At 39.9% G+C, this 18,967-nt stretch overlaps 1 protein-coding gene across 2 annotated transcripts in view; it reads left to right on the top strand.

The window, feature by feature from the left end:
- Positions 1 to 18,967, top strand: part of babam2 (BRISC and BRCA1 A complex member 2) — a 204,712-nt gene that overhangs the window by 124,817 nt on the left and 60,928 nt on the right. For both annotated transcript variants that reach the window (XM_067985138.1, XM_067985139.1), the window contains one exon: positions 1,363 to 1,472. In XM_067985138.1, coding sequence (XP_067841239.1) covers positions 1,363 to 1,472 — 110 coding nt within the window. The remainder of the gene's footprint in view (positions 1 to 1,362; positions 1,473 to 18,967) is intronic.

The raw sequence follows: 18,967 nt of genomic DNA, 5'->3' as shown, positions 1-18,967 counted from the left end.
GGTTGTCCATACTGTTGTCTAAGTATAACCTTTCTTACCTGTTCATCGCATCCATCTTCAATACAATTATACATGCCTAGCTCCTCAAAGTTTGTAATTCTTGAGAATGTTTATAGCCTGCAATTGAACTTTTAAAGGGAAATTTGATTTTCCATTTTCTTTCCCCTTTTTCCACCCACCAATTTCCATGTTGCACCTCATTCCTGACCTCATTTCCTCTTCTTCAATGAGACATACTGTCTGCATGAGAGGTTAAATTTGACTGCAACTGTGGCTAGTTGCAGACGATATTGGGATTCAAACCCACCAATCATCTTGTAGGAAAGCAGATAGTAACTTTGTGGAACTTTTGCATGCAGTGTCAACTTCGAGTGCTCTTCAGTAAGGAATAGATTAGGTTAGCTGCGAGTAAAGGCCCTCTCTAGTTCCAGGCACCAGGAACACATCTTGGCCCAATCTCAGTAATGATCTTCTCTGGCTTGGCCAAAGGAGCTCCATGGCCAGTCATTAACAGCTATTCAATTTTTACCTCACCTTGTGCAGAAGTACTAGAGTAGCTTTTCTGGTCAGCAGTGTGGCAAGAGCACACACCCAACCTTTAATGCGCTAACCCTGTTAATGTCTCTGGGGCCAACGTTGTTATAACATGGGTGAGCTCTAGGAATAGAAAACATCTTGATTGGGAGTTTGTTTGTTGGTGTGAGGAAAATTGGGTGCTTACAGGATTTAAAGTCCTGTAACAGCTTTGAAGAGGAGGCATGATGATTTGCATATTTGGAAGTCAGCAAGCTTCTTTAGAAAAATAACGTAAAGAGTACAGGAAGCCAGAGAAGATCATTACTGAGATTGGGCCAAGATGTGTTCCTGGTGCCTGGAACTAGAGAGGGCCTTTACTCGCAGCTAACCTAATCTATTCCTTACTGAAGAGCACTCGAAGTTGACACTGCATGCAAAAGTTCCACAAAGTTACTATCTGCTTTCCTACAAGATGATTGGTGGGTTTGAATCCCAATATCGTCTGCAACTAGCCACAGTTGCAGTCAAATTTAACCTCTCATGCAGACAGTATGTCTCATTGAAGAAGAGGAAATTCCCATTACTTTTCATTGTTATTATTAAACACAGGCACAATGGGATGAACTGCCTCTTTCTGTGCTGTATCATTCTATGATTCTGTAACTAAAAGAGCATCTTTCATTGCTCACTTGATAGGGAGAAGTCAAGTCCTTTGGCTAACCTGCTATCTCAGAGACCACAAGGAAAAATGCACAACATTTGCTGAGGAATAATTCTAAAGCATTTCAATAAAATATGAAGTAATACATCCTGCATTCACACTATATGCTGTTTCCTTTCTCTCAGGACACAGTAGTAGACCCAGGAGAAGATGTTGCTCTTCTTTCTGTCAGTTTTGAGGATGCAGAGGCCACTCAAGTGTTTCCCAAACTGTACCTATCTCCAAGGATTGAACAGTAAGTACAATATTTCTCTCTGACCCCAGTTGATAGGCCAAAAATCTCTCAAAATCTGTATGTTTTTGCCACTCTACTTTTATTCTGATTTTCTTCTCTTACTACCTGCCTTCTGAAGGCAGTGATTTGTGCTGGAGTGCCATTTATCTTAGTCCTTTAGTATCTTGCCACAGCATTACTTTTTTAAAATTTTAAACCAAAAAGTTACGTATCATTAAACTTTGTTGCGAAAGAGGCCTTAAGAAGTGTCAGATACTGGGTTGATTTATTCCTTGTAGTCTTATAAGTTATGGGGTCAACCTCAAACCTCACTCTCCTCCAACAAAACCTGACAGGCCTACTTAATGGGAAAGTAAATGAGATTCACTTGTGGGAGAAAGTGTTAAATGAGAGGGAAATATTAGGTGGAATAGTTTCAGTATAAAGAATCTTCCTAATTTCTCTAATGTAAAAAAAATTGAAGGTGCAGTTTCCAACCTTTTTGAGAGTTAACTTCAGTAAGGTGTATTCACCTTCCATGAACATCTGTCTTTCTGGTTTCTACTTGCATCTAAAATAATTATTTTTATATATCACACACTGTTGGGGAGTTTGGCAAAAAGTACAGATGAAATCATAGAATTTTATATCACAGAAGGAAGCCATCATGACAGCGCATAGCTCTCAAGAGCTATCCACTTAGTTCCTGACACATTTTGGGATTTTTTTTACCATTTTCCCACAGAAAAGATTTGCAGAGGGTTGTGTTTTAAAGTAAGATGTATTGAACAAGATTTTTAAAAACTGTAATGAGACGAAAGGTGATTAAAATGCTGATGAATTAAGCTTTGATGTTGTTTCCCCCATAAACTGTAAACAGTAAGCAATTCATTAGCCTGCCTTGGCATTTGGTAAACACCTCACTCCCATTGTATTGGGAGCTGCCAGGGCAGGAAGGAATGGTCAAAAGACAAAATTAAAGCTGAGAGGATGTTACACCTCATGGGGGAATCTAAAACTAAGGGGCATAGTCTCAGAATAAGGGGTCGCCCGTTTATGACGGAAATGAAGAGGAATTTCTTCTCCCAGAGGGTCATGAATCTTTGGAATTCTTTACCCCAAAAACTGTGAAGGCTGAGTCATTAAATACATTCAAGACTGAGTTAGACAAATTTTTGATCAGCAAGGGAGTCAAAGGATATGGGGAAAGTGGAGTTGAGGTAAAAATCAGATTAGCCATGATCTCATTAAATGGCGGAGCAGGCTCGAGGGGCCAAATGGCCTACTCCTGCTCCTATCTGTTATGGTCTTATGGTCTGCCTGACTGAAGGTGTTTGGTGTAGATTGTCTAGCATTGGCCCTCCTTTTGGGTTGTGAATATAGGGAGGTACAGAGACGCAGGCAGTCGGAAAGCAGAAAGGAAACGTTTTTGTCAGGCTCACGAGGAGCACGCTGAAGAGTAGTTAGAAGTTATTTTGTTAAGCAATGTGTCTCACTGATGTGGGGAAGCATAGTGATTTTATTATTGTTGTATTATTACATGAATACATGATGTGGAGATGCCGGTGATGGACTGGGGTTGACAATTGTAAACAATTTTACAACACCAAGTTATAGTCCAGCAATTTTATTTTAAATTCCACAACATTCACCTGAGGAAGGAGGAAGCCTCCGAAAGCTTGTGAATTTAAAATAAAATTGCTGGACTATAACTTGGTGTTGTAAAATTGTTTACAATACATGAATACAGGTTGTATTGATTCAATTAAGTGAGTTTGTTGCTCTGCATATTCACTTGCTGTGAACTTAACAATTTGTATCTGTCCAGGTGGGTCTTGGTCCACCTTCGAAAAGATTGGCAACGCACATAGGGATGTATGCAAAAGACTCGAATATCTGATTCAAATCCCGAGGGTGCCATTGTTACCTCCCCCCTAGGTTACGCTATTGTATAAGTACATATTGGGCTGTGAGAGTCTGCTTTGGCAAGTAAGAGGCATGGGATCCCCTTAAGGGAGCAACTGACACCACTGAATCAGAGATGATATCCATGACCAGTCTGAATTTGTAACAGGCTCATTTCCCTGCCCTTCTCCAAATCCTTTTAATTGAAAAAAAATTATCTACTTCCCTTTTAATAGCTATTATGGATTATGGTTCCACCACTGATTCTGGAAGAGCATTCCATGTTCTAACAAACCACTACATTTATTTTAAACTTTCTCCTGGTATCTCTCTTTATTTTTATTTCGACTAATCTTAAAATTATGCCTTCTAGTTACTGACTCGTCAACTAGTCAAAATAGTTTTTCCCGATTTACCTTATCAGAATTCCTCATAATTTTGAACATGCTAATTGGTCCATAGTTCCCTGGACTTGTTCTATCTCCCTTTTTTAACATAGGAATCACATTAGCTGACCGCCAGTCATCTGGCGCTATTCCCGTTTGTAATGAATTTTTATTTTTTTATATATATTGTGTGTGTGTGTGTGTGTGTGTGTGTGTGTGTGTGTGTAGTGGTGCCTCTGCTATCTCTTCCCTAACTTCTTTTAATATGCGCAGATACAATCCATCCGGACCAGAGTTTTATCCTCTCTTAAATTTGATTAGTTTATCAGTTATCTCCCCCCTTTCTATCTTAAATGTCTTTATATCTTTTTTTGATCTCTTCTTCTAATGTCCTGCCCACCATGTTAGTCCCTCTGGTAAATACTGAGGCAAAGTAATTATTTAATATTTCTGCCTTTTCGCTGCCATTGCCTGTGAGTTTATCATGTGTATCCCTTAGTGGCCCTATCCCTATCCTGATTTTTCTTTTGTTATTTATGTGTCTGTAGAATGCTGTTTCTTTTTATATTCCTTCATAATTTAATTTCTCTTTGCCGTCCCAATTGTTTTTTTGATTTCTTTCCTAATCTTTTGTCATCCTCTCCTTTGTCGTCTATGTATTTAGTAAATGCCTTTTTGTTTAGTTTCAATTTTGCCCTTATTTCTTTATTCATCCATGGTGCATCATTACTGGCTAGTTTATTTTTAGTGGGATATATTTCTCCTGGATTCTTGACCACCATTTTAAATGTTTCCCACTGCTTTTCTGTTTCTTTGTCAGTGAATTTTTCCAGTTTATTTTACCTAGTTCCATTCTCATCCCCTAAAATTAGCTTTTTCCAATTTCTTACTTTGGTCTTTGTCTTACTTATGTCCTTCTCAATCTTTATCTGAAACCTTATTATGTTATGATTGCTATTACCTAGTTGTTCTCCTACGCTTACTTCTCTTATCTGTTCTGGTTCATTTCCCATTACTAGATCCAGCAGTGCTTCCTCTCTTGTTGGGCTTTTTACATGCTAGGTAAGAAAGGTGCCCTGCACACATTGTAAAAACTCCATTCCCTGTACCCCTTTACCTACCTCTTCTTGCCAGTTGGGGCTAGTTAAAATCTCCCATGATCATTATTCTATGTCCTTTACTCATTTCACATGTTTGCATACATATTTCTTCCTCCATCTCCTTTCCAGTATTAGATGGTCTGCAGTATACCCCTATTAAAGTGATCGATCCCTTCTTACCTTTTATTTCAATCCATATGGATTCTGTATCTTTCTGTTAGTTATGAACCTTTTTTCTATTGCTATTATGTTACCTAATTAGTACAGCTACTCCACCTACCCCCCCCCCCCTTCTTCCTTCCCTATCCTTTCTGATTATGTTATAGCCTGCACTATTTAGTTGCCAGTCCTGTTCTTTATGTAGCCATGTTTCAATTATTCCTACAGCATCTGATTCCTCACTACGGATTATTGCCTCCAGTTCCTCCATTTTATTTTGGACACTGTGTACATTGATTTAATGGCAGTTTAATGCGTCTTAAATAGTTATTCCTTTTACTTAATTTTTAACAGTTCTTTTATGCTTCTGTTTTATAATTGTATTTGTTCCTTGATCGTTAATGCTATCTTTATTCCTTACCCTGGTCTGATCTTTACACTCATTTCCTGTTTCTTTTACCTTTAGATTTTTGTTATTGCTACCAGGCCCCTCCCCCCATCTTGCTAGTTTAAAGCCTTATCCATCACTCTATTTATCATTTCTGCTACGACTCTGGACTCACTCTGGTTCAAGTGGTACAGCTCCTTCCTATCCCAATACTGGTGCAGTGTCCCATGAAATTGAACTCCTCCTTCCCACACCGCTGTTTCAGCCATGCATTCACCTTTCTGATCTGTCTATCCCTGTGCCAATTACTACGTGGCTCAGATAGTAATCCTGAGATTACCACCCATGAGGTCCTGCTTTTTAATTTAGTTCCTAGCTGCTGATATTCCCTGAGCAGGACCTCCTCCTTGTTCTTCTTAATGTCATTGGTGCCGACATGGACCATGACAACTGGATCTTTCCCCTCCCTTTCCAAGTTCTTCTGAAATGTCCTTTACCCTTGCACCATGTAGGCAACGCATCTCTCTGGACTCTCGGTCGCGACTGCAGAGGACGCTATCTATCCCACTGATTGTAGAATCCCCTATGATTGTAACCTTTCTATTCTGATGCTCCATCCCTTGGACTGCCTTATGCTCCACGGTGCCACAGTTAGCATTCTGGGCGTCCACCCTGCAGTCTTCATCCTTATCCTCACAGATATCAGCAACCTTGTGCCTGTGGGATAGGACCAATATCTGCGGAACCTCCTTCTCTACTTCTCCTAGGTTCCCACTACCCTGCTAACTAACATCCCTCTCCCTTATGTGTCGGAGTATCTCTAAGTCGCACACCAGCTCAAAGACTGAGCTGGAGTGTCTCAAGCCAGAAACATTTACTGCAGACGTGGCAATCTGGGACAGTCTCGCTGTCCACAAACTCCCACATATTACAGTCCCGACACAGTACTGCCATTTCTGGTATTTATTAATTTATTATCAGTATATATTCCTAGCAATAAACTAATCACTTGAGATCTAGATTATATTTAGTAAATGGATTTAGCATGATTTTGAAATAATTAGTGATTACTTAGTCTTTTTTTAATTTTATGTATTTTTTTAAATTTAAGTTTTAAAAGTTGATAGATTAGTTTGTAGTCCTTGGTATAAATCACAAGTCCTCCTTCCCCCTCTGCACCAAATTCTCATACTCACCAAATTCCTAGTTTACGGTCCTCACTCCATTAGCTCTCAATCTCTGTCCTTACCAACCTCTGTGCTCAAGCTTTTTGTTGTACATGAATCCCTAAGGACTATTGATGCTCTACTCTTAAAGTTTTGGAGAGAAAAGTGTGATTCGTGTACCCTAAGGCTTCAGAAGATATCCTGGCAGATTGGTGTGCTGGTGTCCTGGAAGAAACTGATGAGAAGTTGACTCGTGAGGATCTATTGAGTAGGCAGTAGCAATCTGTTTACAATGTCATGGTGGCCATTCTATCCAGAAACTGGAGTAAGAATGAATATGGCAGCATTTTTGATTATTTTATTTGAAACGTATTCATGGATGCCACTTAACACACGATAAATCAGTACAGTGGACTGTAAGTCACTTGAGCCAAGGAATTAATGTTGCTGATATTCACAGAAGAGTACTTAATGTGTTTGTATGTCGATCCTTTGCTATTTTAATGAAGGTGTTAACCCATTTATACTTTCACAAACGTTGAAAGCACTAAAAGATCAGACTCTAGGTTTAAATGGCCTGTGTACAAAGATACTTAAGAAAATGCCCAACAATATAATTTTTACATATTTTTTCTTGGGATGTGGGTGATGCTGGCAAGGCCACATTTATTGCCCATCCATATTTGTCCTGAGAAGGTGGCGGTGACATTTTGCTTTGAACCACTGCAGTCCTTGTTCTGATGGTGCTCCCAGAATGGTGTTAGGTAGGGAATTCCAGGATTTTAAACAGCCACAATAAAGGATTGACGGTATATGTCCAAGTTAGGATGGTATTTGACTTGGAGGAAACTTGGAGGTGAAGGTGTCAACTTGGCTTAGTGATGGCACCCTCACTTCTGAGTCAGAAGGTTGTAGATTTAAATCGCATTCCGGAATTTGAGCACATAATCTAGGCTGACGCCCCAGTGCGTATAGTGCTATTTTGTTGGAGGTGTTGTTTTTCAGATGAGACGTCAAATCGAGGTCCTGTCTGCCTTTAGGTTGGATGTAAAAGATCTTACGGCACTATTCAAGGAATATGGAAGTCCTGTTGTCCTTGCCAACATTTATCCTTCAGCCACTACCGCTGAAAGATTAACTGGTCACTTACCTCATTTGCTATTTGTGGCACCTAATTGTGTGCAAATTGGCTGCTTGTTTGTCAACACTATGACCACACTTCAAAAAGTAATTAATCAGCTGTGAGGCTCTTTGAGGTATCCTGAGGACATGAAAGCACCTATATAAATGCAATTATTTCTTTCCTTCCTATTGAAGTTTGTTCATAAAGGGAGCTCAGTGGACATTGTTTATACAGACTTCAGCAAGGCTTTTACTACAGTGCTGCATATGAGGTTGGTCCATAGGGTAGAAAAGTGTGGAATAGGTGGGCAGTTATTGAAGTAGATTGGCAACGCTGCATCAAAGGAGACAGAGGATGATTGTCCATGGAACTCTTTCAGAATGGCAGGAAGCAACCAGCTGGTACTCCAAAGATCAGTGCTGAAACCATTGATATTCACATTGCATGTCAGTGATTTGGAAGCGAGGCTAGAGGCAAAAGTGTCAAAAATTTGCAGATGCCATCAAGGTGGGGAAAGGGGCTTGCAGACATTCAAGAATAGGCTGATCAGGTGCAGAAGAATCTAGGTAAATTGGGACATTGTGCTGACAAGTGGCAAATGAAATACAGTGTCAACATGTGCAAAGTGATAAGGCTAGAGAAGCAGAATGAACATTGGACTATAAACTGAATGGTATCTGTCGATAGGATACAGCACTGGGGAAATGGGTTTGGAGTATTGTTGTACAGATCATTGAAACTGCATAGTGTGTGGCAGTAGTAAATAAGGCACTATTGTGCATGGCGTGGAACATAAATTACAGGGTGTGATACAAAGTTTAAACAGGGCAGTAGTTTATCCCCATCAGGCGCACTGCATGCACTTTTATATCGTCATGTTACAAGAAAAATATCATGGCATTGGAAAAGGTGCAGCAAAGTGCTACCTGTCTGATACCTGGCATTGGACACTTAAGCTGCAGGAAGAGACTACTGAAGTTGAGTTTCTTTACATTGGAAGAGAAAACTGAGAGAGAATCACATTGAGATATTCAAGATCCTTAGGGGTATCAACAAGTTGAGTCCTGAGAATGTTTATCATAGACCCGAGAATGACAACAGGGTGGGGAGATTGGACCACAAGATGAAGCTCAGAAGAGGGAAAGCAAATGGACAGATCAGATATAACCATTTTACAGAGGGCAGTGAACATGAAATGAACTGTCCAGGAAACCGAGTGAGGCTGATAACACTAATAGTTTTAAGAGGGAGTTCAACAGCCATTTGGCAAGAAAATCAATTGAGGGACATAGCTAGTGAACTGTGTTTTTGAACTCTGGGGCCATCAGGTGGACTCAAATGGCCTATTCCAATTCTGTACATTCCGATGTCCACAGTTTAAAATCAACAGATACCTCCTGCTTTAAAAGCACAGGTTAAAGAATGTCATATGCACTCATTAAGCATTCATTCAGTAATATCACCATATTTTTAGTTTTGGCACAAACCCGTTGGAATTAAATATATATTACTGGCCCTGCTGTGTTAAGCACTCTTAGTATGCCCTTGGATAGTGAGAGCAGAGTTCTTCTGATCAGTTGGTTTAAATATTTACTATAGTTAATGATTACAGGTCTTACTAATTTATCAAGATATCTTTTAAATTGGAAGGGTGTAGTAGTCAGATTTTTACATTTCCTTATTTCTTACTCAGAACTTTTGTTCTTCATACATGTGCCATTTTTATGTAAATACAATTGCTCAATATGTAGTGGTGAATGGTTGTTTTTTGGACTGGAGGGAGGTGTACAGTGGTGTTCCCCAGGGGTCGGTGCTGGGGCCACTGCTTTTCTTGATATATATTAATGACTTGGACTTGGGTGTACAGGGCACAAGTTCAAAATTTGCAGATGACACAAAACTTTGAAGGGTAGTAAACTGTGAGGAGGATAGTGCTAGACTTCAAGAGGATATAGACAGGCTGGTGGCATGGGCGGACACGTGGCAGATGAAATTTAATACAGAAAAATGCGAAGCTATACATTTCGGTAGGAAGAACAAGGGGCGGCATTATAAACTAGAGGGCACAACTCTAAAAGGGGTACAGGAACAGAGATCTGGGGGTATATCTGCACAAATAGTTCAAGGTGGCAGGGCAGGTTGAGAAAGTGGTTAAAAAAGCATATGGGATCCTGGGCTTTAGGAATACAGGCATAGAGTACTGAATTCATGATGAACCTTTATAAAACACTGGTTTGGCTCCAACTTGGTGTATTGTGTCCAGTTCTGGGCACCGCACTTCAGGAAAGATGTGAAGGCCTTAGAGAGGGTGCAGTAGAGATTTACTAGAATGATTCCAGGGATGAGGGACTTTAGTTATGTGGATAGACTGGAGAAGCTGGGGTTGCTCTTCTTGGAACAGACAGTTGGGAGGAGATTTGACAGAGGTATTCAAAATCATGAAGGGTCTAGACAGAGTAGATAGAGAGAAACTGTTGCCATTGGCGGAAGGATCAAGGACCAGAGGACATGGATTTAAGGTGATTGGCAAAAGAACCAAAGGTGACATGAGAGAAAACTTTTTTACACAGCGAGTGTTTAGGATCTGGAATGCACTGCCCGAGGGGGTGGTGCAGGCAGATTCAATCATGGCCTTCAAAAGGGAACTGGATAAGTATTTGAAAGGAAAACATTTGCAGGGCTACAGGGAAAGGGCGGGGGAGTGGGACTAGCTGGATTGCTCTTGCATGGAGTGGGTCGGACTTGATGGGCCGTATGACCTCTTTCCGTGCTGTAACCTTTCTATGATTCTATGTCAACAAGCTATATTCCTGATTGTTTTTTTTTTAAATAATGTCTTTTGACAGTCTCTTGGTACTGTATTGCTATATTTGCTTATGTTACAAAAGTGTTCTAATTACATTTTGTGGATGTAACTTGGCAAAGCATCAAGCAGCTTTTAGCTCATGGTTATCTATCCTGCCATGAATACCATGCTTTTCTAAACGTCCATAGAAAAAAGTGTTCTACACTGTATATCCAAATCTTTTGGAACTAAGGTATGGGTTTGCAATTTCCTATAGTTAAAACACTATATAAAAGTCCCAGTCACACAATTATGTTAAAACAACTTGGTTTGATTAAATTAATAGGTAATATAGTATAGCACACTAGCATTTCTATTCTGTATGTTTAAATCTGAATTATTGGTGTTTTGCTTTTTTAAAAAATTAAGTGCAGACCTTGATATGACAAGTACATGACCATCCAACATACGTGAAATTGGGTAAAATAGCAACATAGATGGGGGTGGGGGGGGGTGGTTGAAGGCTGTAGAACAACATTGAGGATTCACTGGCATTAATAAACCTTAGAACATAAGAAATTGGAGCAGGAGTAGGCCAACCGGCCCCTCGACCCTGCTGCGCCATTCAGTAAGACCATGGCTGATCTTCGACCTCAACTCCACTTCGTGCCCAATCCCCATCTCCCTTGATTCCCCTAGAGTCCAGAAATCTGTCTATTTCAGCCTTGAACATATTCAACGACTCAGCATCCACAGCCCTCTGAGGTAGAGAATTTCAAAGATTCACAACCCTCTGAGTGAAGAAATTCCTCCTCATCTCAGTCTTAAATGGTCGACCCTTGCAAAGTTTATTTTCTTGGTTTTATGATGTCAGTTGAATCATTGAATTGTGTTGGAGCTTTTGAACTCCCTCCCCGTGATGATTCGATGCATTCTGTTCCATGAATTGCTCGAACTGGTGATCACTCCTCATTATTGAAGTGCCCACTCACATTTTCTGTTGTAATTGTTGTGATCGATCATGGCCATGAAAGTTGGGTTTAGCCAATCCAAAAATCTCCATGGTTGTTCTAATTTCCCTCCTTTCTCCTCCCAAAAAATATATCAATACATATAAGATAACAACTAGAGGTTATTCCATGTGAAATAGAGAACTGATTCAGAGCAAGAAAAATGGTAGAAAGGGGCGAGTAGCCTTAGTGATTAAGAATGAAATTACTTCAATGCTACGAGAGGATATAACAAGAGGCAAGCAGGCATTGGAGATTTTATGGATAGAATTAAAAAATAGAAAAGGATTTAAGGCTGTAGTGTGAGTTGTGTATAGGCCCCCTGGTAGCAGCTGTGAAGTGGCAGAATGAAGAAATGCAGAGATTAGACAAGCATGTAGCAAAGGCAGAGTGGTTTTAATGGGAGATTTTAACTTTCATGTTGATTGGGTTAAGCAGACAAGCTCATGTCAGAAAGGTAGTGAATTTCTTGTGTGTTCAGGACAGCTTTCTGCAACAATATGTCCTAGAACCAACAAGGGGGCAGGCCATAATAGATTTAATAATGAGTAATGAGCCAGATTTAATTAACAGCCTAATGCTGTGTGAAAATTTATCTAATAGCTATCATAATATGATCGAGTTCAACGTTGTGTTTGAAAGGGAGAAACTGGTATCAGCTACTAAGATTCTAAATTTAGGTGAGGCCAACCTCAACAGGATGAGACCAGGACTGTTCACACTAAACTGGGCAAATCTGTTAATGGGTAAAATGACAGAAGATCAGTGGGAGGTGTTCAAAAAAATTTAAAGTGATACAGAACCAGTTTATACCCCTACGCGGCAAGAGCTCCACTTGCCTAAAAAAAAGCTGTGGATGACAAAAGAGGTAAGGGACAACATAACACTAAATTAAAAAGCTTGCAAAAAATAGCACAGATCCTGTGGGAAAGATATAAAGAACAGCAAAAGGTGACAAAACAAGATAGTAAGAGCTGCAAAAAGGGAGTATGAAAAGAGACTTGCAAAGGATGTCAAAATCAACACACAATGTTTTTACAATAATAGGAAAAAGAGGGTGGTCGAGCAACGTGGGCCCTTTAAAAACTGATAATGGTGATACTGCAAATGAAAAGAAGGAAATGGCGGACATGTTAAATAATTACTTTGCGTGAGTATTTACAGTAGAGGAAGAGCATGCCGGACACCCCAAGGAAACTAATTTTGAATCAGGGACTCACTATAATTAATGTAAGCAAATTAACAGTAATGAAGAAAATAATGGCACTAAAGGGTGATAAATCCCCAGGACCAGATGGTCTCCATCCCAGGGTTTAAAAAGGAGGTGAAAACATTGCAGAAGCCCTAACTATAATCTTCCAAAGCTCTCTCGATTCAGGAACCGCTCCTTTAGATTGGAAAATTGCACATGTCACTCTGCTATTTAAGAAACTTGAGAGAGGGAAATCAGGGAATTACAGACCAGTTGTTGGGAAATTATTAGAATCTACTATTAAGGATAGAATGACTGAATACCTTGAAAATTTTCAGCTGATCAGAGAGAACCAACATGGATTTGTAGGTCATGCCTGACGAACCTGATTGAATTTTTTGAAGAGGTGACTAAAGTAGTGGACAGGAGAATGTCTATGGATGTTGTTTATGTGGACTTCCAGAAGGCATTCACTAAAGTCCCTTGTAAGAGACTGTTAGCTAAAGTTGACGCTCATGGAATTGAGGGCAAATTATTGACCTTGTTAAGAAATTGGCTGAGTGGCAGGAGATAGAGAGTAGGGATAATGGACAGGTGCTCAAATTGGCTGGATGTGACTAGTAGTGTCCCACAGGGATCTATGTTGGGGTCTCAACTATTCACTGCATTTATTAATGACTTAGATGACAAGATAGAGAGCCAGATATCCAAGTTTATTGATGACACAAAGATAGGCAGCATTGTAAGCAGTGTAGATGGAAGCATAAAATTACAGAGAGATATTAATAGATTGAGTGGGTAAAACTGTGGCAAATGGATTTCAATGTAGGCAAATGTGAGGTCATCGACTTTGGACCTATAAAGAATAGAACAGAGTACTTTCTAAATGGTGAAAAGCTCGAAACGTGGAGGTCCGAAGAGTCTTAGGGTCCATGTACATAGACCGTTAAAATGTCATGGAAAGGTACAGAAAATAATCAAAAAGGCTAATGGAATGCTGGCTTTTATTTCTAGAGGACTAGAATACAAGGGGGTAGAAGTTATGCTTCAGCTATACAAAGTCCTGGTTAGACCACACCTGGAGTACTATGTTCAGTTCTGGGCACCGCACCTTAGGAAGGATATATTGGCCTTGGAGGGAGTGCAGCGTAGACTTACTAGAATGATACCTGGACTCCAAGGGTTAAATTACGAGGAGAGATTACGCATCGAGGATTGTATTCCCTGGAATTTAGAAGATTAAGGGGTGATTTGATCGAAGTTGTCAAGATATTAAGGGGAACTGATAGGGCAGATAGAAATAAACTATTTCCGCTAGTTGGAGAGGCTAGGACTAGGGGACATAGCCTAAAAATTAAAGAATTTTACAACACCAAGTTATAGTCCAGCAATTTTATTTTAAATTCACAAGCTTTCGGAGGCTTCCTCCTTCGATGTTTTTCACATCGTTCACCTGACAAAGGAGGAAGCCTCCGAAAGCTTGTGAATTTAAAATAAAATTGCTGGACTATAACTTGGTGTTGTAAAATTGTTTACAATTAAAAATTAAAGAAATGACTTTCAGGAGCGAAATTAGGAAACACTTCTACACACAAAGGGTGGTAGAAGTTTGGAACTCTCTTCCGCAAACGGCAGTTGATGCTAGCTGAATTGTTTAATTTTAAATCTGAGATTGATAAATATTTGTTAACCAAAGGTATTAAGGGATATGGGCTAAGGCAGGTATATGGAGTTAGGTCACAGATCAGTCATGATCTCATTGAATGGTGGAACAGGCTCAAGGGGCTAAATGGCCTACTCCTGTTCCTATGTTCCTATCTTACACTCATGAGTGTTACAGTTGTAGGTGACTTTCTGACAAATGGGATAAATTCTAAATCTTACACATCTCCGTTGACTGTCTGTTTTCATTGTGTATTTTTATTTATCATAGTATGCTACAGCACAGAAGGAGGCTATTTGGCCCATCATGCCTGTGCCAGCTCTTTGGTAGAGCTATCCAATAAGTCCCACTCCCCTGCTCTTCCCCTATAGCCCTGTGTTTTTTTTTTCCTTTTAAGTATTTATCCAATTCCCTTTTGAAAGTTATTATTGAATCTGCTTCCACCACCCTTTCAGGCAGTGCATTCCAGATCATAACAACTGGCTGTGTAAAAAAAAATGTTTCCTCATGTCGCCTCTGGTTCTTTTGCCAATTACCTTAAATCTGCTTCCTCTGGTTACCGACCCTTCTGCCACTGGAAACAGTTTCTCCTTATTTGCTCTATCAAAACCGTTCATGATTTTGAACACCTCTATTAAAAAATCCCCTTAACCTTCTCTGCTGTAAGGAGAACAACCCCAATTTCTCCAGTTTCTCCACATAACTGAAGTCCCTCATCCCTGGTACCATTCTAGTAAATCTCCTCTGCACCCTCTCTTTGGCCTCGACATCCTCTCTAAAGTGTGGTGCCCAGAATTGAACACAATAGTCCAGCTGAGACCTAACCAGTGTTTTATTAAGGTTTAGCATAACTTTCTTGCTTTTATACTCCATTCCTCTATTAAAAAACCCCCAGGCTCCCATATGCTTTTTTAAAAGCCTTCTCAACTTGTCCTGCCACCTTCAAAGATTTGTGTATGCTCAACCCCAGGTGCCTCTCTTCCTGCACTGCCTTTAAAATTGTAACATTTAGTTCATATTGCCTCTCCTCATTCTTCCTACCAAAATTTATCACTTCACACTTCTCTGCATTAAATTTCGGCTGCCATGTGTCTGCCTACTTCACCAGTCTGCCTATGTCCTCCTGAAGCCTGTTACTATCCTGCACATTGATGAGTAAGATGGGTATAGGGGGATATGGGCCAAGTGCAGGCAATTGGGACTAGCTTAGTGGTATAAACTGGGCGACATGGACATGTTGGGCCGAAGGGCCTGTTTCCATGTTGTAACTTCGATGATTCTATGATTCTATTGTTTACTACATTTCTGAGTTTAGTGTCATTTGCAAACTTCGAAATTATGCCATGTATACTCAAGTCCAGGTCATTAATATATATCAAAAAGGGCAATGGTCCTAATAACAACCCTTGGGGTACACCACTGTATACTTCCCTTCAGTCTGAAAAACAATCTTTCATCGGTACTCTTTGCTTTCTGTCCCTTAGCCAATTTTGTATCAACGCTGCCACTGTCCCTTTAATCCCATGGGCTTTAATTTTGCTTAGAATTCTATTATGTGGCACTTTATCAAATGCCTTTTGAAAGTCCATATACACAACATCAACTGCAATACCTTCATCGACCCTCTCCGTTACTTCATCAATGAACTCCATCAAGTTAGTCAAACACGATTTTCCTTTAACAAATCCGTGCTTATTTTCATTTATTAGTCCATACTTTTCCAAGTGGCAGTTAATTTTGTCCCAGATTACTGTCTCAAAGTTTCACCACCACCGATGTTAGGCTGACTGGCCTGTAATTGCCGTGTTTTTGTGAGCAGGGGTGTAACATTTGCAATCCTCCGGTCCTCTGGCACTACCCCTATATCTGAAGAGGATTGGAAGATCGTGGTCAGAGGCTCTGCAATTTCTACCCTTACTTCCCTCAGTAACCTAGGATGCATCCCATCTGGACCGGTTGACTTTGCTACTTTGAGTACTGCCAACCTTTTAAGTGGCTCCTCTATTTTTAGCCTATCCAATATCGCTACAACCTCCTCCTTTGCTGCCACATTGGCAGCATCCTCTTCTCCGGTGAAGACCAATATAAAGTATTAATTTAGTACCTCAACCATACCCTTTGCCTCCACAAGAAGATCTTTTTTGTCCCTAATCGGCTGCACCCTTCCTTTGACTCCCCTTTTACTTTTTATATGTTTATAAAAGACTTTTGGGTTCCCTTTTTATGTTAGCCGCTAATCTAGTCTCATATTCTCTCTTTGCCTCTCTTATTCCCATTTTTAGATCTCCTCTGTACTTCCTGTATTTAGCTTGCTTCTCTACTGTATTATCATTCATTAATGTACAGGATCATTGCTGAATAGGTTCTGTGGGCTGCCTCTCAACCCTCACCAAAAATAAATGGGCACCATGTTCAAAATCTTTTTAGCGAAGTGACGCATTAAATTGAACAGACCAAAATAGAATGTATTGCTGTATATGGTGCTAGAATTAGGTTTTAGGTCAATGAAAAGAAAGAAAGACTTGCACCGATGCAAAAAAGCAGCACAAATGCTTTTGAAAGTGATTTGACCATATACAGAAAGGCCGTTTGTTCAGTTGTGTAAGCAAAAGTGAATTTTCCATCATTTATTCATTCGATTTCCAGATAGAAAAGGTCATTTCTGTCATCCCACAGGGTGGTAATAGAGGAGTAGAAATCACCAGGGACACTGACATTTGAAGAAACTTTGTATCCTGACTAGGGCTGACGATTTTCCTGCTTTGCTTTGGGGAAGCTTTTGAATTCTGTTTCTGTCGTCAGCACATCAAAGTTTCTCATCTCCCATATTGGAGAAAAGGTTGATTTTTTTTTTAAAGGAAGGGGGATTTTTTAAAAATGTTTTGCTAGTCAGCACTTTTAAGTCTTCTGTTTTAGTCCCTGGACACACATAGCTATCTTATCAATGTTTTTTCATTTTTATTGGTTTTCAATTATTGTTCAGTCTAAAATAAATTACATCCAACTATTAGATTTTTTTTTAAAAGGTTCACATTATTACAGGAGTTGCAGAAATGTGGCTTACTGCAGCAGATGGCTTCTCTGTATCCCCTCCAATGACTGAACATCCTTTTTGAAATAGGGAAACCAAAATTGCCCGCACCAGATGTGGTCTCATTTGGGCCAAATACAGTTTTAAAATGACCTCCCTGGATTTATATGTTATACCCCTTGCTATGCATCCCAACATTTGTTTTCTTTTTTAATAACCTGGGAATATTGTGCTGATTATTTCAATGAAATTATGTGCATTGATATTCATCATTTGCCAATGCTCCCAATTCGGTATTGTCTCCAAATTTAGACACTTTGGACACAATTCCTTCCTCTAAATTATTTATAAAAATTATAAACAACAGCGACCCCAACACTGAACCTTGTTGCAATCCATTGGCAACTGGCTGCCAACCAGATACCTGCCCATGCACTGCTACTCATTGTTGTCTACCACCCATCCATTTGCTAATTCATTTTAATACCTTCCCATCTATTCCATGGGCTTGGACTTTATGTAGTAGTCTAATATTTGTGACAGTGTCAAATGCCTTCCTGAAATCCAGGAAGATAAAATCCACTGTCTCTCCCCTACCTGCTAGGTCTGTCGTCTTCTTCAGAAATTGAATAAATTAGTCAAGCATGATCGCCCGCTCCTAAAAACATGTTGACTGTCTCAGATTAGCTGATGCTCCCTATATTATCCCTCATAATATTTTCAAACACTTCCTCAACAGTGGAAGTAAGGATGACAGTTCCATGATTTCATAGAATCAAAGAATGATACAGCAGAGGAGATCATTTGGCCCACCATGCCTGTGCCAACTCTTTTTAAAGCGCTATCATTTCTAAATCTTAAGTACTGTAGAGTGTATAAGCGAATGTAACAAAACAGAATCAACACGATTCCATCTTCACCAAATCTACAGTTTCCGTGTTTGCCACAAAATACTGTATTCTTTATTCCTGACTTAGGCAGACTGTGGAAATGCATAAAGAGATTGTCTGAATTAAGTGTTTGGGTGTTAATACATTGTATAGAATAAGTAATATTAAGTTTAAGTTTTCGACAAGACAAAATCCCAGACAGTATTCAAACTTGAGAATTCCCATATTACAAAATGTACTCTACTTTGTTACGGGGAAACTCAGGCTAGATATTCAGATTTAACTAAGCGGCACGTAAGAAACATAAGAAATAGGAGCAGGAGTAGGCCATACGGCCCCTCGAGCCTGCTCCGCCATTCATTAAGATCATGGCTGATCTTCAACCTTAACTCCACTTTCCTGCCTGATCCCCATATCCCTTGATTCCCTTAGAGTCCAAAAATCTATCAGTCTCAGTCTTGAATGTACTCGACGACTGAGCATCCACAGTCCTTTGGGCTAGAGAATTCCAAATATTCGCCACCCTCTGAGTGAAGAAATTCCTCCTCATCTCAGTCTTAAATGGCTGACCCCTTATCCTGAAACTATGTCCCTAGTTCTGACTCTCCAGCCTCTCAGCATCTACCCTGTCAAGCCCTCTTAGAATCTTTTATACAGTGTTCAGTTCCATTCGCAACCCCTCATAATGAAGCAGTCCGTGCCCGCACGCAGCAAGACC

Source organism: Heptranchias perlo, chromosome 5 (genome assembly GCF_035084215.1).
Source record: "Heptranchias perlo isolate sHepPer1 chromosome 5, sHepPer1.hap1, whole genome shotgun sequence".
Classification (NCBI taxonomy): domain Eukaryota; kingdom Metazoa; phylum Chordata; class Chondrichthyes; order Hexanchiformes; family Hexanchidae; genus Heptranchias; species Heptranchias perlo.
Note: the sequence above shows the minus strand (reverse complement) of the source record. Positions and strands in the feature narration are given on the sequence as shown.